At 35.5% G+C, this 25,082-nt stretch overlaps 2 protein-coding genes across 2 annotated transcripts in view; both read left to right on the top strand.

The window, feature by feature from the left end:
• Positions 1 to 8,636: 8,636 nt before the first annotated feature.
• LOC134679616 (uncharacterized) lies at positions 8,637 to 9,535 on the top strand. Its single transcript, XM_063538568.1, has 3 exons — positions 8,637 to 8,685; positions 9,044 to 9,332; positions 9,410 to 9,535. Exons 1-3 carry the CDS (start codon positions 8,653 to 8,655, stop codon positions 9,418 to 9,420), a joined length of 333 nt encoding a protein of 110 aa, XP_063394638.1. The 5' UTR covers positions 8,637 to 8,652; the 3' UTR covers positions 9,421 to 9,535.
• Positions 9,536 to 22,920: 13,385 nt separating this feature from the next.
• LOC134676221 (collagen alpha chain CG42342) overlaps positions 22,921 to 25,082 on the top strand; it is a 466,219-nt gene continuing 464,057 nt past the window's right edge. The window contains exon 1 of the mRNA XM_063534613.1: positions 22,921 to 23,459. Coding sequence (XP_063390683.1) covers positions 23,186 to 23,459 — 274 coding nt within the window. The 5' untranslated portion in view covers positions 22,921 to 23,185. The remainder of the gene's footprint in view (positions 23,460 to 25,082) is intronic.

Raw genomic sequence — 25,082 nt, 5'->3', positions numbered from 1 at the left:
AACACTTTGCAAACAGATGGTTTTACGAAAAAAAATTGTAAAAATCAATTTTAAGTAACAAGTTTACCAATAACATTTATTTTTTATGTACAAATACATTCAAAAAATTGAAAAACAAAAATAAAAAAAAATTTTTTTTTGGCGAAATTGACCTAAACTCATATTACATTTTTTCCTTCTTTTGACCTCAGAAATGCGTGGTTAAAATTATTCGGTTTCCTCATGTTACACCGTGTATATACGATTCCATTTCTATGTAATGTCGCAAAATGGTCTTTATTTTATGCCACCTTTTTTACATTTATAGCATAGCTATCCTCACTCATCGAGGAATTAAAATTTCAACACGTAGTACCTATTAGGGCCTTTTAAAGGCAATTACTTATATAATTTTCTCCGACAAATAAAAGGGCTCCGTCTAAATCAATATCAACTTTCTAATTTGTCACGGTTAAAACAAATTTGAGCGAATTACAGGTAGGTACTTAAGTAATTGGTATTTATTCCGACTTTAGACGCGCTTGGATTGCTTGTGACACAACACTGGTTATTTATGCCACATCGGTGGTAAACAAGCATACGGTCGCTTGTTGGCAAGCGGTTACTGAATCTATGGACGCGTGCAACTCCAGGGGTAATATCATCAACATACCACCACGATTTGAAGACATTTATATACATTATTTTTAGGGTTCCGTACCTCAAAAGGAATAAACAGAACCCTTATAGGATAACTTTGTTGTCCGTCCTAATGTACTTCCGTCCATCCATCAAGTTTTTAAGATTTAATGTTATGTAGAATATAATTAGATAGAAATAATAATAATATTCTACTCGTTAATTACAGAAGGGCGTGATTAGCGTGTGGATCTTGAGATAAATAAAAAAGTAGGCTAATACTGTCTTTACAATTAAAAGACAATAAAATTGCAAAAACAATCTGCCATCTTGGGAAACGATGGAAGTGAGTACTGTGCGTTTCCGGGAAGTCGAAACTTGATAACACTTATAATATAGCGTTGCGTTGGGTTGGAAGATAACGCTGATATTTTTACGCAGATTAACTTTTAGGTTAATACTGCGATCCAAGGTTGCGATGGGGCTGAATTGAGGTCCCTTTTGTAGGTAGGTTCTGTGAATGTGACTAATGTGAGTGATGACATAGTATGTAGGTATATGATGTAAACAATTAATTGTACATAAGACAGATGGAAATTATCATTTTTCAATACTTATTTAGATGATAAAATGAATAGGTATCGTTAATGACCATTAACCATTAAAGTCTAGTCTATTATTAATTTATTAGGTACCTACTCTCTGGATGTGCATAATATATGTGCTAAAAAAATCCTTTGCTTTCATAAGTTTGATATTTAGGATTCCGGAACACCCGTTGCATCCTACTCCCACCTAATGGTAATATTCCATTTCTAACCGCAGCTGCACTACCGGTACTGAACGCGTCGCTGTCATTGTCAATTTCCATAGTAAAATGAACAGTATACACATAGTATGCAGCTGTCGTTGGAAATGGACTGTCACCTTAAGGCGGTACTAAAACTTACCATCCATGCGGCCATTAGGTAATATGAGTGATCATACTCTTAGTGATATGGAGCAAACGATTTTTATAGTGTAGTGTAAAATGCGTGCATTATTCTAAAACAAGCCGATTGTAATCGAGCTCTGTTGAAACCCATTACTTCACTTGCGTCGTTTCATCCCATCAAACTGTAACCGAAATACTTTCCGCTCGAGTATTGTACACTTAGCAAGAAACTGTCCATTTAATTGGACAATCACTTGCTGTGTAATCCACTCGTTAGATATTTATTCAGTTCAATAGACGTATTGAAGTGACCAAATGTTGCATTAGCTTTCACTTATGTGAGTTATGTGTAGGTAGGTATGTCGTAATTTGAGATGGGAATTTAAGTCTGTGTTAAAAGGAAAACGGAGAAGTGTCATAGATGTACGATTGGATGATTTCGCAATATTCATGTTTTAAGGGAAAAAATAGAGGACTTTCATTTTCTACACTTAATCAGATTATGAAACATCTAAATGATAATATTATGTTCAATTAAAATATAAATTTTAAATCTATACAATATAATAGAAAAGGGGAATGAAGAAGCATTAAGTAGTTTTAATTTATTTCTGAACAAATATTATTATTATTGAATTATTAGTCTATATTCGAGGACATACAAAAATCTGCATAATAAAAAGCTATAAGTATCTAATCTGTAAACTGTTTGCCCGGTATTTAGAGAGTTTTTTTTTTCCCCAATTGATAATTTGTTACATTACCGATACCTATTGTATATCCAATGTGACATAGTGCACCCAGATTTATTGTCTAAAAAAGTACTAGATAAAGTAGCTGCTAATAAAAGACGCCAACACGAATTACTTGCATAATATAATTTCCGGGAAAACATTTTTAGGTTTTTTGATTTGGGAAACTATAGGGTTTTCGCCATGTAGGCTAGGGAACCTTAAAAAATAATACTATTTTTTCTTAAAAACTACAACGCTCTCTATACGATTGTTTATGCCATCTGTTGGCAGGTTTCAACACTCAATTGTTATGATTCAACGCAAGATACCTATACACAGTGCAGTGCTCACAGTACTCTTAGCAGTAACATCGTGTTTTAATAGATGGCGCTGTTTGTTGAATATGTTTTAAAGGAACCCATGACATAGAATAACTAATTCCCATGAGTTGTTTAACTCGCGGTTGCGATTGAATTTAGTACATACCATTTCTAATTTTACTACGGGGATAAAGACGGAAGTGTTTGTACATACTGTGAATGTATATACTCTATAACTAAGTTGTTCCTCTTCGCCGACATTGCGAGTGAATAGTTAGATAGTATTTCTGCTAGGTGGCGGATTTTCCTTATAATTATTATTATATAACTTTATTATGAAATTAACATTTGTGTTTAATAACTTCACATTATAACAATAATAATCATCAATTAACAATATTACACTTATCCATGTATATACATATTATTATTAATTGTGCAAATAAATTGAAGTAGCAAATAGTCGCTAGATGGCACTTTTTAAAACCAAACTAGCTAACGACTTTTCCCTGAAGAATCATGTAGGTAATCAACACATTCGTCATTTGTTTATTGATAATTTCAATATCATTAAGTAACGTTCTTAGAATGAAGGGACCGAATTTATGAAGAAAATGAAAAAATCGAAAGAAAATAAATGCGATGAAACCATTACGGCCTCATGCCACAAAGCTATCTCAAAAGAACTTGGTGTATTCATTGATACTCATTTCAGAAGGTACAAGGAATCATTTAAGAGTGCTATTACATTTCGGGGTTGAGCGAGTTTAGGTATTTTACGCGCTGCGGCAGGCCGTGCGAGCTCAGTATTCCGATCCCTTCTACCACACTCGCACTACAATGATGGATTAAACATTCTTGATCCTTCGCGAAGCATTTTGAAATCAACCATAACAACACTAACTGTACTTAACTTATAAAGTCCTAAAACTGTTATTTGGTAAGTACGAAAATACTAAATGCAGTGCAAATGTACATAGGGGCTGTTCATAAATTACGTCGTCTATTTTTGACCCCCCCATCCCTCAAATCATCCAAAAATCATGCTTCGGATGACTCTGTTTCCTCCTACGTCATGCTACCATCATCCGATGTCCATGACCCCCTCCCCCCCTCCTCCCATTTGAAACGACGTAATTTATGAATAGCCCCATACTCGTACTTATGAACGTATATTACTCGAAAGAAATTATAGGTACTCGCTTTTTTACAAGAAACAAGTTACAAGAAACTGAAGATACACAGGGTCTGATGATGGAGCTGGAAGGTGGCCACGGGTACCAGTCTATCATGTAACTAAACCACTTCGTGTTTGGGCTCGTTTGATTCGTCTAAACAAGATCTTTGACACTGAAGATACACAGGGTCTGATGATGGAGCTGGAAGGTGGTCACGGGTACCAGTCTCTCATGTAACTAAACAATTTCGTGTTTGGGCTCGTTTGATTAGCCCAAACACGAATTGGTTTAGTTGCATGGTTGATTAGTACCGGTGACCACCTTCCGGCTCCATCATCAGACCCTGAGTACCATCTTGTGTCAAAGATCTTGTTGAGACGAATCAAACGAGCCCAAACACGAAATGGTTTAGTTGCATGGTTGATTAGTACCGGTGACCAAATTCCGGCTCCATCATCAGACCCTGAGTACTATCTTGTGTCAAAGATCTTGTTGAGACGAATAAAACGAGCCTAAACACGAAGTGGTTTAGTTGCATGGTTGATTGGTACTGGTGACCACCTTCCGGCTCCATCATCAGACCCTGAGTACTATCTTAAGTCAAAGATCTTGTTGAGCCGAATCAAACGAGCCCAAACACGAAGTGGTTTAGTTGCATGGTTGATTGGCACCGGTGACCACCTTTCGGCTCCATCATCATACCCTGAGTACTATCTTGTGTCAAAGATCTTGTTGTGACGAATCAAACGAGCCCAAACACGAAGTGGTTTAGTTGCATGGTTGACTGGTACTGGTGACCACCTTCCGGCTCCATCATCAGACCCTGAGTCAAAGATCTTGTTGAGCCGAATCAAACGTGCCCAAACACGAAGTGGTTTAGTTGCATGGTTGATTGGTACCGGTGACCACCTTCCAGCTCCATCATCAGACCCTGAGTACTATCTTGTGTCAAAGATCTTGTTGAGACGAATAAAACGAGCCTAAACACGAAGTGGTTTAGTTGCATGGTTGATTGGTACTGGTGACCACCTTCCGGCTCCATCATCAGACCCTGAGTACTATCTTAAGTCAAAGATCTTGTTGAGCCGAATCAAACGAGCCCAAACACGAAGTGGTTTAGTTGCATGGTTGATTGGTACTGGTGACCACTTTCCGGCTCCATCATCAGACCCTGAGTACTATCTTGTGTCAAAGATCTTGTTGAGACGAATAAAACGAGCCTAAACACTAAGTGGTTTAGTTGCATGGTTGATTGGTACCGGTGACCACCTTCCGGCTCCATCATCACACTCTGAGTACTATCTTGAGTCAAATAAATACATATAGAATGTCAGGTCGTTCCAAATATTTTTAATCCTGTCCGGTAGTTTATTAAACTGTACCATTATAAATTATAATACTATAAAAACAGTGCTAGGATCAAAGTCTCTCGTTGCGGTTTACACGCACACAGTATAGCGTTTTACACGGCGCCCGCCGCACACAATGATAAAAAACCTCGTCGTCGCCGTTGAAAATGTGCGGAGCCGACCGACACACGTCCTGCCTGTACAAGCTCTGCCGCGGCACTGAGCTGGTGAGCGCGCGTCATCGGTAATATAGAGTAGTTTTCAAAAAATTGCCAAAAAATTATAGTAGAATTTCATAAACACTAATGTATACCAACAGTATAAGCAAACGTTGCAGATTGCTTGAGTATGAAAATGACTTCGATATTAAGTAGATTTTCGTAGAAATTGACACTTGTTTCGGAGAGAAAATTGAGTTCGTTTTACTTTGATTTTCTCTTTCTCAAAGGTATGTAGGAAAAATATCGTTTGATATGCTTAAAGTACAGGGTATTAGTAATACAAAATAGCCAGGTTTAGCAGAGAAAACTTCTCAACATTTCCAAATAAAAGCTTGCCGTTCAGTGCTTCACGCGGTTTTTCGGAAACGACCATCAGAAAAAAATTCATTACTTATTTAATAAGTCCTTTTTCTAATATTTACAACGATATTTAAAAAAATAGAAGACGCTTTTACTGGAACAAGTACTCATTGTTTCTAATAAGGAGCACAAAGTCCTGAATTTCGTCGACTAGTATCATCAATTTTGCATTATTTCGACTTTTCTTGTAAGAGCGCTCTTAAGCAATTGAATTCGCTTTTACATTTATATTATACATAACGTAATACATTAAATTAATTATTTCTTGCAGAACCCGTTCTATTGCGTTGCAACATTCTTCATACGAAGCATCTACAACACAAATAATGAATGACGATTTAAATCAAGATAAAGACGTTGTTGCAATACAAAAGCGTCCAATAGTTTTTAAAACTTTAGAATTATTAAAGCAAAAACAAGGAAATGTTATTGATTTAACTAAGGACTAGCCGACAATAAACATATTATAAAATAATAAATTTTAAATCATTAGTGGTGTCATTTACTCAAAATATAATTTAGTTTAAGTTTTAATTTCTATTAGGTTTAATTGTATTCATGGTTTATGTAATTGTATGATTTGAATAAAACGATGAATTGTTTGGGTTTAACCTTTAGGTAGATAGGTATCTAAGGAATTTAATATTGCAGTGATAAAAATTTGTTTCATCGTTAATTATTTCAACATTACCTACTCTCTTTTATGTCCGCAGATACGACAGAATTTCAAATAATAATATATTACTTGAGTTGACGAAAATAATTTAAGTACAATACAATCTGTAATTTACCTATACACATTAATACAGATCCAGTTTCTGTCCTTATTATAATCATAGTAAATACCTTATTTACCCAGAACCCCGTAGAGGTAAATCTCAATTTCTGCGAATCATTGAATAAATTGCGTCTTAATCTCACCCCTTGACGTTGATTGATCTTCACCTTAACTAGCTCTTGTATATAATCACATCCCACGTGGATTCCCACATAGGTAAGTAGGATTCCTCTTAATTCAGGATATTATCAGACTGTCCTGTTTACCTCCGACAGTAGATGCAGCCCATCTTATGGCGTCCATGTATGTGTATATATAACACAACTTTAGGTGATGACTTTCATGATAAAGAGCCTAGGCAATGCACTATTTGTGTGTCAATGTAAAACTTCATAGAAATCCGTTCAGCTATTTTTTACGTGAAGCAGGAATATCTTAATATCCAAACATAAAACTTTAATATTTTTGATATGAACACGATTATTTATATCGAGCATGGTGCAGCTGATACAAGATGGAATTCGGCATCAATTGAATTCAATTTCGCACCTAGAAGTCTTAACACATTACATTTCTACATAAATTTCATCCGTCGTCATTGACACATAGTTATCCAACTACGTAAGGGGTAGAAGCCGTGCTATTCCGAAATTAACCTAATTAGCGACCGTTAAAACTCCAATTACACAACCGACTGATGTACGGGCAAATTGCTTTAGGCACTAATCTGCAGATTTAAATGTAATGGCAATTTATTAAATAGAAGTTGGTTTTGAAATTAATTTAACGGGAAGGGACATGTAAGGATATTAATTTTCCTTACACACATTGTAAATGTACCTATAGGTAAATGCTATGATAATTTGTTTTTTAAACAAAGTATCGATCTTAAGACAAAGTGTTACAATGTTAGTGTGATGTATTGTATATGGGCACAAGTACCTACCGCAGCTACAGGTGAACGCATCATATTAAATTTAAATTTTCTTAAAATATTGATTTAATTGCACTTGTTAATGTTTTTATGTTACGCTTTTTGTTGTTACAATTTTTTTTTTGGTTTTTCCGAGTCTTTTCCGGGTTTGGCCCTCACTATTGGCCGGTTTGTCTTTTCTAAAAGATTTTTGAATGTATTTAGCTCAGATTGCAGACTATCCAGAGGTGATTTAATACGTAACTACATACATAAGTTTTACCTACTAATGTGTTTCGGTATTGCGTTCTCGTGTAAACAAACACTTTGCAGTCATCGCTGAAAGCAATGCCGTGTTGTGTAGAGTGCAGAAACAATTAAATGTTCGCTTTCTTTCTCGGCGGTAATACTTTTCATGGGCCGAGTGTACACTGTGGTTGACAAAACTTAAATCTAATTTAAATATATAAGTTAAGATATGATAAATTTAATAACGTGTGGATACGTTGCTTAGCTTCTTATTAGGTAGGTACATGAATATGACAAACAGTATGGAAAAACTGTATGTTTGTGTATAAGTAGTACTCAAAGAAAAATATATATAATTTAGAAAGAACGAAAGAAAATACATCAGTACTTGTAAAGTTTATGAATACTTATGACAACCATCAGTCCATCATGCAATTGTTATTTGTTTTACAAGGGGGCAAAATTGTTGTTTAACCTAGCAGTAGTGAGAAATTTTAAACCACGAGCTTAAACAAGTGTACTTAAAGTCTTGACGAAGGCAGCAGGTTGCGAAGGCACGAGGGTTAAACAAAGTTTGCTACCGAGTGAAACACTATATTTTGCGAAAATAATATTAATTGTCAAACATTACAAAACAAATTTACGTTATTAAACAGGTATTTATCATTAGAGATCATTACTTAAAATACTTACAATCCAACAACCGACATGAGACAACAACCCATTATTTGCATCAAATTAAATAGCTTTGCCACGACTCTGGTAGACAAAATTCAAATTTCTCATCAATTTTTGAATAATAAAGACAGCTCTCACAAGCTTGTGTGCTGAATAATATATTATTACAATAATTTTTAGCTAAACCTAAAAATATATATTTTTTTCTTAAATGTAAAAAATACGTCAGTGTAGCCGTCACCTTTACTCAAGCAGCGTAGCTAGCACTGACCCCTGACGGACACTTCACTTTTGTACGTTACAGTTTAAACACGGACCAAATGATTCCTCTTGTATTAGTTGATTTGTTACTTGTAAGTTTTTTGTTTGTTATGATGTTGATTTAGTGTAATCGTTGTGTAGTTTTCAATGTGATTTCGACTTGTTGCTTAGCAATTTATTTAACGATTGTTTTTAAAGCGATTGTACTTATTTACAAAAGGAACTCACAATTTGTGGCAAATGAGTGACTTATGTCGTTTTATTAATTATTTAGATAGGTTTAATAGTATCAGTTTGAATACTGTTGTTTGAGTACTGGTTTGATTTGATTAAACCTAGGCGCTATTAATAATAGCATACTTTCGTCGGAACAGCTTTTTAAGTGTAAACTAAGACTGAATTACAGGTGTATTATCTGAAGTCAATACTTTTTCTTTTTGGTGTTTATAGGTCAATTCTATATTGGCGAGTAACGATGCGTATTTTGCTAATGGGTGGATACCTGTTACCAGGTCATTTGTGTTAAACCAAATGAGTAACAGTTATGTTGGGACAAGAGACTGGAAACCATTGCAAGGCATTGATGATAGTAACATCGATTATGTCAAGGAAGATGCCATCCAAATAATAACTCCAAAGCAAGTACAAACAATACCGAATGAGAAAAGTGTTAATGCGTGGTCACCATCCGCAGTAGATGATGCAATACCTACACCAAGTGACAATTCAAGCCAAACAGGTAATCGTTGATTTACAAGTGTTTTAAAATATGGAGCAGCTAAGAAAATATGTAAAATTCATTTTATTTATTTTCAGCTATAACATAATTGAATAATCAAGACTCAATCCTGCTGAAATCAAAACAGAGTGATGTATTAAATAAAAGGACTGTAAAAAGTAACATAAATCGAAGGGCATCAAAGTTAATTTGGGATGTCAGTTCAACCAATGATTTGATTATGAATGCTCTGACTACGACAGAACTAGGTATCAAAACACCGGAGACGGAAAATTCAATAAATTACAGAAATGTAACTTATAATAATTACGAAGTAACTGAACCATCAAATGTGCAAGAATTGGGAATAGAAACGAATGACTTACAAAATGAATATACAAATAAGTTCGATCATCTACTTTCCAAATATAATATCAAAAATGATGACAGGTTGAACAATTATGCGAAATCTTTGCTGCGTCAGAAGAAAATGTTATATTCATCCAACGTATCTCCAGTATCTTTGATACCAGTCCGCTACAATAGTTTGAACCATCTCCCGGTTGATCCATTGTTAGCGGTTTTGCTTTCAAATTATGGATTCTACCTGCATGGGTTTTATGGATTGCAAAATAACTATAAGAACTTGTATGGATATTCAGCTTCTAATAATATTCATAATAATAATCCATTTGGTTCATATAAGATCTATTCTGATACTGATTCCTCAAATTGAATATTCGTTTAGCAGTGTGGTGATTTGTTGTACGTTGTACGTCCAAGGATATGTATGTTTTTTGTACTTACTTAGCTGTACCTGTATAAGGTTATGTAGAATAATATCAGTTAATAATATATACAATTATAAAAGATTAAAAACATTTTATGTTCTTCGATATTGTTTCGCTTTATTATGACGCCAACAACATTGATTACAAAAAGTTACACTTGGAAAACATTAAGTACATTTAATGTTGACAATATACATAGATATTGCTGTTAATTCAAACTAAAATATTACTTTGCTAATCCGCGAAAAGCATTGTTTTGCTTTTCGCGGATTAGCAAAGTAATATTTTAGTTTGAATTAATATGGATTTCCGCAAAGTAACGCCTGATTCTATTCGATATTCCTGTTGTTAAATTTATTGCAACGGACCTGAGGTAACTAATTATAACTATGAAAATCAAAACTAAAGAAGAAGGTAAGGTAGCACAATCCGTGATAACAGAGGTTGGGAGACTTGGGAGCTTTAGGTTTTATTTAATTTATTGGCATATTTTCTGGTATATTACGCTTCTGTTTGTGCTATTAATGACCCAAGTGAATGAAATAAAGCCTTATGAAATTACTATACCATCCCGGTCATACCCTGTCCGACCTAATATCTCTTAAAAAAGGGAAAAAAAGTTGTAAATTTTTAAGCCAGCGAGCTGAGCTGGCCCTAGTGGCTTTTGGATTTGGAGAGAATCCAAGTGGCCTCTCCCCGACAGTTTCACGGGCTCTTTGAAAAGTGGCCTTTGTTGGCAACTCTTTTACTTTTAGTTTTTTGGCCATAATTATTAAAGCCAGCTTCTTTAGTTGGCAGTGTTAACTAGAGATTGCTCTAATTTTCTTATGTGGAATTAGGTTTAAGTATTTTAAAAGGCCTTAAATACTAGTTTAAAGTGCAAAAATAAATTGTTTGTTTCGTCATCATCATCACATATTGAAGAAGGGCCCAATAGATAGTAATTATGATATTATATTATTCCGAAAGTACTGGTTTTCATCGCTTAACTATGTATGACTGACTTGACGTTTACGTTAGCGACTGCATAAACTCGACCGCAGTTCATCTCGCTCGCACTGATGGATTGGTGTGATAGAGAGGGAATGCGATTAACAACTGTATTTAAAAGAACTAAGTCTTGTACCACGTTACCGTGGATACTGGATGGAATCCCTATCAAAAAGATATTAGATTGGAATTTAATTAAGTCAAGCAGAATGAGACCCCTGGTTTATTCATGTGCACATCCCAACACGCTCAATAAACTGCTGATAAAACTCCACCACACTCGCCCCGTATTCTTGTAGTCCTGCCCAAGCCATGACCGAAATATTTTTTCAAATAAGTTAATTAAGGTTCAACTTCAAACCAACATTTGAATTTCTCAAACACGCTCGGAAATACCCCATATCGTTTACAAATCGAACAAGTGCCCAATTTTCATCTTTTGCAATGAGTTACGGTTGACACCGGCCTCCTCTTAGTCTAACGTGCAAAATTTCATCTAGCATATACCATCTATGATGGAAAAACAATACAATATGTGCGTTGCTATTGCTATTCATATGCATGTGCGTTGCGCGTTGGACAGAAACCGGCGGAGACAGATCATCCGCTCCAGATGCAACCCTGATACTGACCACGATCTTCAGACATGAAGGGACTGACCAGAGGGAGATTGCTATTCATATTTGTAAATTTCTGAAAGTTCTACTCGTATTCGTAAAAGTACTATTCGTTGTATTATTAGTAAGAACCTATAAATTCGACATACGTGTACAATCCTTACATAATTATTAATTATAAAATTTTCATTGCGCTTGTTCCTATGGATAGTTGCCTAATACCTACTATTTTAAAGAAACTCATCATCTTCTATGTATTATCTTTCATCATCTTTCTAGCGTTGTCCTGGTTTTTTGCCACAGCTTATGGGATCCTGGGGTCAGCTTAGCAACTAACTAACGAACTAACTATTTTGGATGAAGGGTAGCAAATGTATTGGATTCCATACATTCCATCACTTTTCTCTTTCCGCACAGACACTATCGTGAAATAGGTACTTAATATCGCTAGTGCTTCGAAACTTTCTAATTCAGCAAGCCAGAATTTTATATCGCTTTTTTTAAGTAACTTAGGACAAACACAGCAAACTTATTTCTTTCTCTTCAGCGAAAACTTGAGATTTCTTTCTTTTATGGCTCTGGAAGTTGCGCTTTGACCGACTTTAATGAGTTTGATGAATCGTTTATATGTGGTCGTTACGTTCGTTAGCGAGAAAATCTATGACAAAGAACTTTACAAAAGATTTTATCTGCAATTTATTTATAATTATCAGAATGTTATAAATTTATTTGAATTAAGGTAAGTGTAGAGTTTATTTCATTTTCTTATTTTGCAATAAAGTAGAATTCGGTTTTGAAAACAATGTTACTTTGATTTTAAAATTCCAAGGATCCAGGTAATCCAAGGTACCTACTATAAGTATACATAAAATTTTATTATTTTGCTTTAGGACAATCGACGATAAGAGGTTGTATCAAAAATGAAATATTTGATTGCTTTTTTTATCGTATATCGTGATATGTCCTATTGCAAATCCTCATGATTCTCATGAACATAAATTAATCGAGTAAGCAGCTGGGAACGCGAAAATAAGAATCGCATGCTCCAAGGCGGGCGGGCCGTGACGCTTTACCGTCGTAGTAAAAGCGTAGTATTAAACCAACATATACATATAAAATTGGAAAAATATTAAAACAGCTAGAGCTAGATAGACTCCGAGTTCGCCACATGGTGCATGTATCCGGCAGACCGGAAAATACAGGCGCGCTAGTACAGTGCCGCCATGCTCTTTTTGCCTTTTGTGTTGGGTCATGCCACTCATGCCTCTGAGTGCTAGGTGATTTGACTGACGTTTATTTTGACTAATAATTTGGAAGGTTAGTTTCAGTGTTTTAGAACTGGGTTTTGTTTAAAAAAACATTACAGTCTAAATACTATGCTATTAGCAGCGTTACTTTATATAACATATAGGATGTTCTTTTCTGATTATAGAGACGTTAGTTATGTGATCTGGATAAGACTTACGATTTACATAGTCAAATAAAATACGCATAGGAATGTCTGTGTATAATTTTTCTTGATCCTGGGTCCCTTAATAATAAATTCACCTAATGACAGGGGAAATGAGAATTTGTTAAGTTAGTGGGAACTCCTCGTGAATATTTATATTCTTGGAATTAATATTTCCGCTTCGTGGGCGGAGAACATTTCTGCACGTGAAATTTTGCCATGTGAAGAATAGTAATTTTTCTGCAACGCTTAATAGGTATTTAGGTTTAATAATCACTTCTGTTCACTGAAATTTCATACTGTAGTCTGCATATTGTCTGCGTATACTGGTATAACTTAAGCTTAGTGTCGAAACTCTCAAACCTTATCGAATTACTGGCCAATAGAGCATTATCTGAGAGCTCGACACTCTGCGAAATGGATCTCATTTGCCAACGAGTACAGTATACTCGTATTTCGGTCACAGCACTCTCCCAACAGTAGATAAAAAGGTACATCCAGATTAGGTATTGTATAAATCATCATCATCATCTCAGCCATAAGACGTCCACTGCTGAACATAGGCCTCCCCCTTATGGGAGGTGAATGCCATAATCGCTACGCTTGGCAGGCGGGTTGGCGATCGCAGTCGAGTACACCGAATTTGAGGGACGCTGCTGCCCGTCCACCGGTGGTCTTGGACGTAGTTTAAGGACATACCCGGGTCCATTGTATAAATAATAAATATTATATAGTACCTAAGTACCGTTCTATACAGCCGCCTGTATAGAACAGTCACCTGCAATAATATGTTACGCTTCAAAAAATATGTGACACGCTCTTACGGCTCTACAGATAAGATCGAGTTAGATATTTTTGCGGCCTTCATTGTGTAACATATTATTTGTAGGTATCTGCGTAGGTACCTATTTGCGACCAATAATTCCATTCTTTACTGCGTTAAATTTCCCATTTTAAATTCCATGTTTAATACAAAGCCAGATATCGTTTTTAAGTTTTCATTAAGAGCCCTTCAACGTGCACACTAGCGCAGCTAAATAATCGTAATTATTTAAATTTAACGAAAGGTATTGAAAAAAGGGGGCCGCTACGTACTGTGTTGTGTATTTAAGTACCTATTGAATACATCAAAACGTTAAATTTAAATAATTACGATTATTTAGCTGTGGCGCTAGTGTGCACGTTGAAGGGCTCTTAAAGTCGTATATTTTGTTTTCATCACCATCCTTTCAGTTGTTCAAGTCACGCATGTGTGATTCTATAATACGTTAGACAGCAATTTTTGTTTTATCTCTGGGAAAACGCGCATTTTTTAGTATTTATATGTCTCCCAGAGGCCCCAATTTCACCAGGGTGACAGGTGCGACAATTGTAAAACATCACTGTTGCTGACGTCACAGGCATCCATGGGCTACGGTTACCGCTTACCTACCATCGGGTGGGCCGTATTCCTGTTTGCCACCATCATTGAATTATTTAAAAAAACTTTATTATATCGGAAAAAACAGATATTTCTCTTGCTAAGTTTATGACAATTGTCACAAGAAACACTACAATTGTAACGAAATTCCGACATATATGTAACTCATTTCCTGTCAAGATTCACCGACAATTCTACAAATATGTTGACTAGAAAAAATAATTCTTGTTTCACAACATAATCGTAATATATACAATTGTAGCAAACTGCCTGTCATGTTTCTAAGTATTTCTATAGAAAATATTTTATAAAATTGTAATATGTCACCGGTCGCTTGACAATTGTCGCTCGACATATTATGTCACTGACAATTGTAGCCGTGGTGAAATTGGAATTAATCACTGCATGTTTTAGATTAGTTCACCGCCCGTCGCAATTTCATATGGCTCACGTTGATCACTCTGTTTTATATTTTCTATTACATTGCTGTACTGTTTCAAATCTGTAGACTTATGCTAGACTAATTCCCGTCGCTTGGCCAATTAATTTGTTAATTAGCCGATCGCAGCGCCACCCACGGCGTAAGAGCATTATTAAGATTGCATTAGAGTGCCTCCGCTAAATGACAGTCGCATGGTCTCTTTTCGAAGAGAATTATGTCTCCTGATTGAATCAATTGCAATTTGAAGATGATATTAAATGATTTATTCATAAATTGAACTGGATGAAGATATTAACTCATGCTACACAGATTACTGCCTATGCAATAAGTACATTATTTTCGGAAGCTTGGAAAACGGTTGCCACAATCAGTCACGATTAATTTCCTGAGCCATAATTATCATTAAGGATATATTAAATATAGAAAACTTTACATCATGTCAATTGGATCTTAAATACTTATTAATTAAAGTGATGAAAATAATAACAAATCATTTAGGCGCCTGTACAGAAGTTAGCGGCAATGGCGTCGCGCGAAATACGTTGCTTTACATACTCCCATATATTCCTACATACAAACAAATATGACAGATTTTGTTAGCATTAATATATGATACGACGTTTAACCTTAAAGTATTACGATTATTGTTTTCACTGAAATATTAATAATGAATAATAAATAAAAGATTTAAGTACATAAATATATAAGTAAAATGTTGATAAAGTCATATATGGTTGTCCACATACTCGTAAAGTGCGAGATTACGAAGAAATTAAATTGATGTATTTACATAATTTGCCATTTCTATTGAATTCCACTATAATTATGTAGTAAACTCTCGATGCGATGGGATTGCGCCTATGCCACTGTTGCAGCTATTACAACTTTCACTAACGATCACTAATTGTGATCTTCGTGTTATTGTGATTTAAACTTGTGAAATTTATCTGCTGAGTGCATCCTGAATACTTATTTAATGCAAAATTTTATGTACATTTCACAGTAAGTAGGTACCTGACTTAGAACTACTTATGCCAAATGCTGAATGTTCCGTTTTCGTTTATTTTAGTCACATTTGATCCGACCCTTGGTCAGCAGATGAATCTCCAACGTAAGGGAAATTATGTGCGCTGACAATGGCCATACTAAATAAATGAGCGTAAGTACAGTAGACGTCAAAAGTATATGTATTCTTCTGCACCTTATTCCATTGTATTAAGGCGAAAAACGGATACATATATTTGACGTCGTGCATTGCTTCGCTGTAAGCACAAGGATGTCGGGTGGCCAAAGTAAACGAAGTCGGTTTTGGGATCTGGGTCGACCGACTTTGATAGTTAAGACTACGTAATTGGGGGTTGGATTGTGAGATTTACTTGATGTTTTATAAAAACTGTTATTTGGCAATACTATTTTCGTAATTAATGATCTGTCTTTTTTAATGTTGATAACTTTAAAAAGTAAAAAATGAGGAGAGGGTTTGATAAAAATAAGGCTTTCATTTATGCATTCACATTTAGTAAGGAAGTCAGTAAATAATTTATTGTCCGTAAAGAATAGTAGTTTATGTGACTGCTACATAATGAAGGGCATTAAAACACGAGTGTGGGTTTAAGAAACGAACGAAGTGAGTTTCTTAAAAGGATCACACGAGTGTTTTAATGCCTAATTATGTACAGTTACATACACTACTTTATCTACACACATATAATTACCTTCTTTTATACATTCACTAACCTCATATTTCAGCCGACATCCATCGTTGCTCTCTGGCGGAACTCGCAGATTTGAGAGGTGCCGTCTCCTTAAAAATCTTTTTATCACTAATTTTACATGAAACTTGCTTAAAATTTGTTTAAAAACAACAAAACAAATTAATTTTATACCTAAAACTAATTAAAAGATAAACTGTACGTCAAATGGCGGTAAATGAAAACTTTTTTCACACATGTCACGCATCCGTAGTTTTTTTTAAATTCATAGACAAACGAATGAAGTCCTTATTCTCATGTCACTCGAGACAAAATGTCGCACGGTTTATATTAAAAAAATATACTGAATTGACGTTTCATATCGATAATTGTTTTAATATATAGATATTAGAATACTTAGGATACTAGAATAGACACCCACTTGAGTTTTGACAGCTGTTCCAAATTTAAACTCATAACCTTACAAAAATCTATAAAGTTATAACTTTAAAGTACAGATTTTACCTACTACCACAGATAGGAAAGTACTCATAGTAAAATTGGTTGTCATAATGCTGGTCATTTCCTATGGTTTCTGAATGCATTTTAGAGCGTTAATGATATGTGCGTAGATAAAGGAATATTGGTTCCATCAGATAAAACGTTATGTTTCGTCATGTATTATTTAATAACTTCAATGTTATCAAGGTAGGTATTTTTAATTATATGATAGTTATATTTCAATCCTAGCGAGGCGTAAACGGGTGTAAAGGCACTTGCGCATCGTCATAACTTTGTATAAAGGGGACCACATAGGTTAGTTCTGTACACTGTCACTGGTGCTGTATTGCCGAAGCTAATCGAATGATCGCTTCATACCTATATGGTTTCTATGTAAGCGGTAAGTTGTTTACATGGTACAATCGAGCAAGCTAAATTCTTGAGCTTCTCCTATTATTTCACTGGTAGGCTAATGCGCCGCCGCCATGACTACTCACTACTGCCAATCGCTTACGCTCCGTAGCGATCGAAATGCAACTGTCACTTTCGCACTAATATGGAAAAGTGATAGAGAGACCCAGAGCGTTTCGTTGTCGTAGCGATAGCGATCGTCAGCTTGGCTAGGCCAGCAGGCCGCGTAGCCAAGATGCCAATCGCTTACGCTCCGTAGCGATCGAAACGCAACTGTCACTGTCGCGCTAATATGGAAGAGTGATAGAGAGACATAATGCTTTTCGTTGTCGAAGCGATAGCGATTGTAACCTTGGCTAGGCCGGCTGGTTAGCTTGATGAACGCTTGGTCAGCATGCGGAACAACCTCCCTGGACATAATTCACAATGAACAAGCCTACGCCACGGCGTCGTCCGCCATAGGGCTATTAGCTGATCGTAAATCCATATTAAAAGTGCATTCGGTGCACTCGCTGATTTATAGTGCAGTGCGCCGGGTGATTTAAGATAGACATTTAGATTTTATTCTAGAAACATTCTAGACTAGTATTTTTTATACAATTTTTTTTATGTTTGACTATCTTTTTGTGAAATTCTTAGTATTAAATTTGATCTGTATAATAATCCAATATTACTATGGAATAATATTAACTTCAATAAATTGCTCTGATAATTAGCTTAAGATAATATATTATTATGTAAAACGTTCATAAGTGCTTGTTACTAGGCCTACATGAATAAAGTATTTTTGACTTTGACTTTGACTTTGAATACGTGCGTTGGTACTCTTTTAATGGAAAATATCTGGTAGACCGAGCCTTGAAACTCTAAAATGCGTGTTTTACCAGATATATTTAAGACCTAGCTAGATCGATTCGTCGCCCCCGAAAACATCGAAATCATTATAGCCATGCCGTTTCCGAGATCCTCGAAAAATATAAATATATTATATACTTACAAGAATTTCCTGTGAATTACTAGCCTCAACATAAAATCTTATACCTTTAATATAAGACTATATGTTTGGGCTAGAAATTCTTAGAATTTCAACTGGTCTCTTGATATCTTTATTAACTTTATTAATTATTTATAGAATATTCTAACTAGGGCTTGCAATATCGGATGGTTCCCAATTCCGGAACTGATTTTCGATATTGGATTCCAATTCCGGAATTTCGGTACTGGTTCCGGAATTAGGGTTTATCATATTTTTATTCCATTTTTAAGTAAAAAACAACAAAAAATGTGAAATTCTGATACTTTACGTTTATTAAAGTTAGTATTCTTTTCACCTCTTATTTTACCACCTTATTAAAATGGTTACTTTTATTCACTTGTATGATACGGGGTATTTATCTGTGAAAATATAGTTGCTAGCAAACCATCCGATGCATAATTTTATAATATAGTTAAATATAATAGCTTCCTACTCTTCCTAACCTAGTAGGTAGTGGTACTAGTGGTGTTGTTTAAGAAGTTGAAGGTCTAAGTTTGGCTTTTTCCTAGTTCCTAATTATGATTCAGAATATCATTATATTAAGTGCTTCTACAGAATTCGAAACAGATCATAGAGAAAACCTCTTTCTCTCTGAATCGAAGATAAATATTTTTAAATTTTAATTCGACATATTCGCTTTTGTAGGATTCTGACTGTTCTACTTAAATAAGTATATCGCTTTGCTTTATTATATATATTTTTTATGAGCCCATATTGTCCCACTGCTTTAGCAAACGGAAAAGTAAAATATACCTATAAGTACTATAGTTCACTGAATGACTAAGAAGCACTTAATAACGACAAAATAACACCAGTATAGTGTAGTTTCTTAACAATCTTCAATAATAAACGTATTAAAACTTACAAAAAGTACTTTAACCCAATTCCGGAATTTTCGATATTCAGTGGTTTCAATTCCGGAATTGTAATATCGGAGAATTTGTCCCAGATTCCGGAATTTCGAAATTCCGGAATTCCGGAATGCAAACCCTAATTCTAACCAGTATTTAATCGATTTTTATTGTTCTTCGGTCTATTTAGATAAAGTAAAAGTATCTGGGCTGGTCACGTCTGCCGAATGCCGAATGAGTTGTGGGGCAAAATTGCTACAGAGTGGGAGCCCGAAAACTCAAATCGGGGAGTTGGCAGACCCCGCCGGCGATGGCGGGATGAACTAGACTCCTTTTTGAAGGAGTGGCCAGACACAGGATCGGAAAGAGATTAGTGGAGAAATTTGGGGGAGGCCTTTGCCCAGCAGTGGGACACGTAAGGCTCCATATAATATGATATAATAAAAGTATATATAGTCGGCTATCATACATCGTAGTTATAGTCCTCTATTGTTTTATTTTTCATTCATATTCACAAGATGTAAGTTCAGTATGCGCTGTTAATTTTTCAGTAATCTCAATTTATTTCGGTGTTTAATCTCGTTTCAAAATCCATAACATATTTTAATATTGTGCAAACAAGCTTGAATTTGTATTAAACTGGAATATAAATATGAGAGAACGTGTTTTCCAGCTTCATTGCTAAGTTTAAACTTAAGATCGTAGCTACTCCTACGGAACCTTTACCGTTCGAATACTACTCGGATTTGTCCGGTTTTTTAACCTGGCAGCAGACATACCAGACCGTGGCCGCCAGACCGGATAATGCCGATTAAGGCTTTTTTACCCGGCTTTGCGCAGTGTTTGTTAACCTATTACACCGGTTTATACGTTTTTCAGTCGTAATTGAATTTGATTTACCTGCGTTCTGATTGGGTTGAAAGGGAGAGTCGTTGGTTTTATTTGCCAAATCTGATGGAGGTCCGAACGCTTGTATTGGCCGGGTTTCAAAAACTAAACAACTGCTCGAAAATAAACTAATCAACCTGAGTTCTGTTGATCGGTTTTAAAAGTTAGGTAATTTGAAATTTTACGCTCAGTTTTTGACTTGTGAGGGATCATCCATACGTACGGCACACGTTAATGGAGAGGAAGGCGGTCAACTAAGTACGAGTATGTGCTGCGACGGGGCAGTAACGTGATACATAATCTAAACACGAAGTAATAATAGTTATAGGCCGCCCGTGTTGAAAGCGAGGACCTACAACTATGTATAATAATAGTTTAAACAACAACAACATAATCTAAACATTTAAATTTTGTAACTTAAACAGCATGGACCAAGGAGATTCGCAATCGAAAATTTCATATAATTAGACACTATACTTCACTCAAGAAATTCGAACAACGCTGCCATGGCGGATTTCACTAGATTTCTAGAAGATATTTAAATAGGTAACCTGAATCTTGTACTGTGAATTGGCCCACCAATCGAAATCCTAAAGCCTCGCACTCACTAAATTGGACATGTGGGTCATCGCGGGAAAGGAAATGAATCGAATTTCCGACGAAGGACACCCCGACGACTGACATTTATGTATGTATCCGCTGACCATGTATCCTCGGGGAGTCAGATCTATTTCTTGTAACATCATCAGCATCATATTATACATATAACAAACTGACCCGGCCTGCTAAGATTCGTATGTGTTAGTGACTATTTTGAAATCATTATACCTAGTTCTAGCACCATGACTGAGCTAAGCCGTAGACGGATGGAGAGACCGACAGATAAGTGGACAGAGCAATCCTAAGCTTTACTTCAAATTTATCTGAAAATAATACAAAAAAAGAAGTATAAAGTTTAAAAATTATACCTGGCTATAGATTTGTTCCATATGCTTCTTTTTCAAAAGAATCATGTAATTAATAGACATTTTATTTAAAATATACATTGCCATTGAAGATTGACATTGTATTTAATAAGAAAAGTTACTTTACGTCCAGTACCAAATAAAGTGCCACTCGACTCGCTTTTAAATTTATTTGTCGGTTGAGTGTAAAACCTCCCGAATACACATATACATAACTGCTCAAATTAACTTTATAATCTTGTTCCTATTTTCACAAAAATCTTACTAAGTAATTTGAATTTTTTGTTCCTGCAATACAAACAAAAAGTTTAGCTTAACCAAACAGTGAAGTATCCAGGTGTTTAGTTTTAATTAACATAAAAGGCTCAACCTCGAAGATGTTTTGGAAATTAAACAACTGCGTAATAAAATCTTGTTTCCCTACGTCCCAGGTATCACATAAATTACGTTTACACATAACTCAGTATCATCATGGACAGGAAAATTCAAAACTGGTTTGCAAAATATGCAATCCAATGACTGCTTGCAACATGAAACTAATTTTGCTTTATAATTAAAACCCGCAATGAAAACGCGCGTGAGACAAGATACAGAAGAAACATTATTGTAGGTAGCGGGACAAGGGTGACTCTACTGCGTATAAACTGAGGAATTTTAATTTACCCTTGTTAGAGACATGTTTAGATACACCCTGCACTGCGTGTCCCGTTACACAAGGGAATAATGGCTACAATAATGTCAGCTGAACTGTGAAAGCGGACAGTTTTATCCCGAAGAATTTAAACAGTCGTGTGTTCACTAAATTCGTTTGGTTTAAAATAAGAAAATGCGTGACTAAATAAAAACGAGCTTTTCATTATACTTTAAGATATAGGTGCTAAAGTATAACTGTAATTTTTTTTGTCCGTGTACCTATCCTGGTAGCATAGCGACAGAAATGCAGGCTGCATTATGCAGCTATATTTGTTTCATGATTTCACGAAATTAAAAAAAAAAACCTGTATTCGTAGTCGTAAACTCAATACTGACTAGATGTTAAGAAAGATGGAGAAGAGACTCCCCGCTGACATTCAGACAAATGTAGGATGGTTGAGTTTTGAATTTGCATTTTTATCACTAGCTACCCCCTGACATTAGTCTTCATGTAAAACAGGCTTAATTACTGATTGGGGACAATAGATGCAATATAAATGCAAATTATTTAAGAGTCTTATTGTAACGACCATATTTTTTTAGTAGCAAAGATAATGTTTTTTATTTATGTAAAATACCTATATTAAAGTATTCAAATATATACGAATATGTATGTTTTTTAATGATTTGACTCTTAACCTTTTGATTAAGCATATACATGTTAATGTTAATTTTAAATATTAGGTTGCACAAAAATATTCCGCCATATATCTGTATCTGTAAGTAAAGTCAATATCCTCATGTGTTATATAATAGTGTAAAGTATCAAGTTAACAATGTAACAAAAAACATCCGGAACCAGCATCCGCGCCCGTCCATCAAGTTCGGAAGGGTACTCGAGCAATCGACACAACGAGAAGGGCAGTTAACCGACTTCCTTTCCCGAGGGATCGCACGCGCAGGCCCCAGTCCCGCGCCGTGCCCAAACCGGGCCACACGAACTTCTGACCTTCCAAGGTTCAGCCATTACCGAGCTGATCACTCATTACGAAACCTCATTAGTGACGGAACATGATTGTCAATTTCGTGTCGAGCTGACAACAACTGCTTGAATAGTGATGGATATAGCGTTGAAGCCTAAACGTCAGTGGAATTAGTTCAATTTATTAGAATCATTCAATTGTCACGATGGCATTACCTAACAAAAGAACTGAAATCGATAGAAATGCTCTAAACAGTGTTGTGCTATGGTGTTTGTGCGTGTTTGCTCTGATTATTAGTGGCTACAGCTTGTACAGACAACATATTTTGGAACAAAAACTGATGGCATTGGAAGAACAAAATTGGGAGCTGAGGAGTTGGGTGCAGAAGCGGGAAAAGTCCAGAGAAACAATCAAAATTGAACCAGATAAGCTGCTGAAAAGGGAGACCAGGGATGCTAACGATTGCATCTGTCCTGCAGGTAACCTTTTACTTCGCTAACTAAATTATTAATAATAGTGTCCAGATAACTTACTCATTACTAACTGTACTATAAGTGTAGGTATATGATCTTTTTTAGATGGATTTAGGCAACCAACAGTCATATACAAAAATAATGTAATAATAAGCAATGTGTTAATAACTGTTTTGAACGATTCACGGTTAGTTTCACTAGACTTATATCGACCGGGATATGAACCGTGATTACCTTTTGTATTGTTTTCGAGCTCCCGATACTTGACACCCACCCGCTATCTTCAGTTACCCGTGAAGAAGATGTACGTGCGTCGAAATATCGGGAGCTCGAAAACAATACAAAAGATAATCACGATCCATATCCCGGTTGATATAAGTCTAATGTGTTACTAGACCTTGAGTGTCCTACCTTAATAAAAGAATTTGTAATCTAAAGTAGTGTAGGAGCAGTAAGCGGAAACAAACTTATCATAGAGTTATCATTGTATACCAAATACGTTTCAAAACTACTGAGCAATTTATCATTTTAGTCAAGATTCCAGTTTAAACCTTAGCGGTTCAGGCTAAAAATATATTCTTCAGCAGAGTTATTTATAGTCCAAGTGTCTTCAAACACTTGAGAACCATGTTCCTGAATATTTCATTCAGAGTTGTTGCAATGAAATGTCCATATATAGAATATGTAGACATAAAACTGCTTCACTGAAAAATGGTCACACATCGAATATCTTCGAGAAAGGTCATACTAGCTTTGTATTACTTTTCGTAGCCACTTAAAATTTTCAGTGAAGGTGAAAATGTATCGGCTTTTGATTACGGCCAGTCAAAGACATTATGTTTAGCTCTAATTCTCTTCGATACGAGTACTGCCGCTACATCAATGCTTCCATCGCTCGGCTCGACCACTTTATAATATCCGGCCATAAACTCAATTGGGCAGCTCTCGTATGCACCCGAAAAACAACCTTCCCACAACAAACAGAGGACCCACATTGTCTTCCGCGAGGAAGTCCCTGCCTAATACTACCACGAGACAAATTGTAATGCCCTATTGTCACAACCATTAGACGTAATGGTTCAATAAGGAGTATTGAAAACGCTCTTTCAGTGCGTGAGGCCTACAAATCAGCTTTTATCCAATTTAGGCGCAGGGCCGTGTGAAGGGATGTTGACCTGTAGCGGATATTGAAAATGGCCCTTCAAATTGCTGTAAAGATCAGCTATCGGCGGCACATTGGTTATTTCCGTTTCAACAGTCCAATAAAATATATTTTTAATAATAAATAGATTAGGACTGGAAATGATAGACAATTGAATCGTCTTGAGTATTTTGAATATTCTAACGCCAATTCGTCAGGAGTTTGCTAATTGGATGTCATTGTTTTAAGATGGATAAAGGTTTTAATTATTTGAACTTTTCAAACCTTGCAAATTCTCCCTTGGAAGTTGAACGAAAATCGTCCGGAAGATTCACTAGAATTTACGCTTCAGGTGCGTTAAAGCGATTCGAATCTTGCAAAATCGAAATGCTGATTGGAATTTAATTTGTTTCGATCAACAAAATACCTTCGTCTTTTATTTGGCATAAGGTTTTTTTATGCAATGTAACAATTACTTGATAATAATA

The sequence above is a fragment of the Cydia fagiglandana genome, chromosome 2 (genome assembly GCF_963556715.1).
Source record: "Cydia fagiglandana chromosome 2, ilCydFagi1.1, whole genome shotgun sequence".
NCBI classification, from domain to species: Eukaryota; Metazoa; Arthropoda; class Insecta; order Lepidoptera; family Tortricidae; genus Cydia; species Cydia fagiglandana.
The sequence above is the reverse complement of the archived record's forward strand: the minus strand, read 5'-3'. Positions and strand labels throughout refer to the sequence as shown.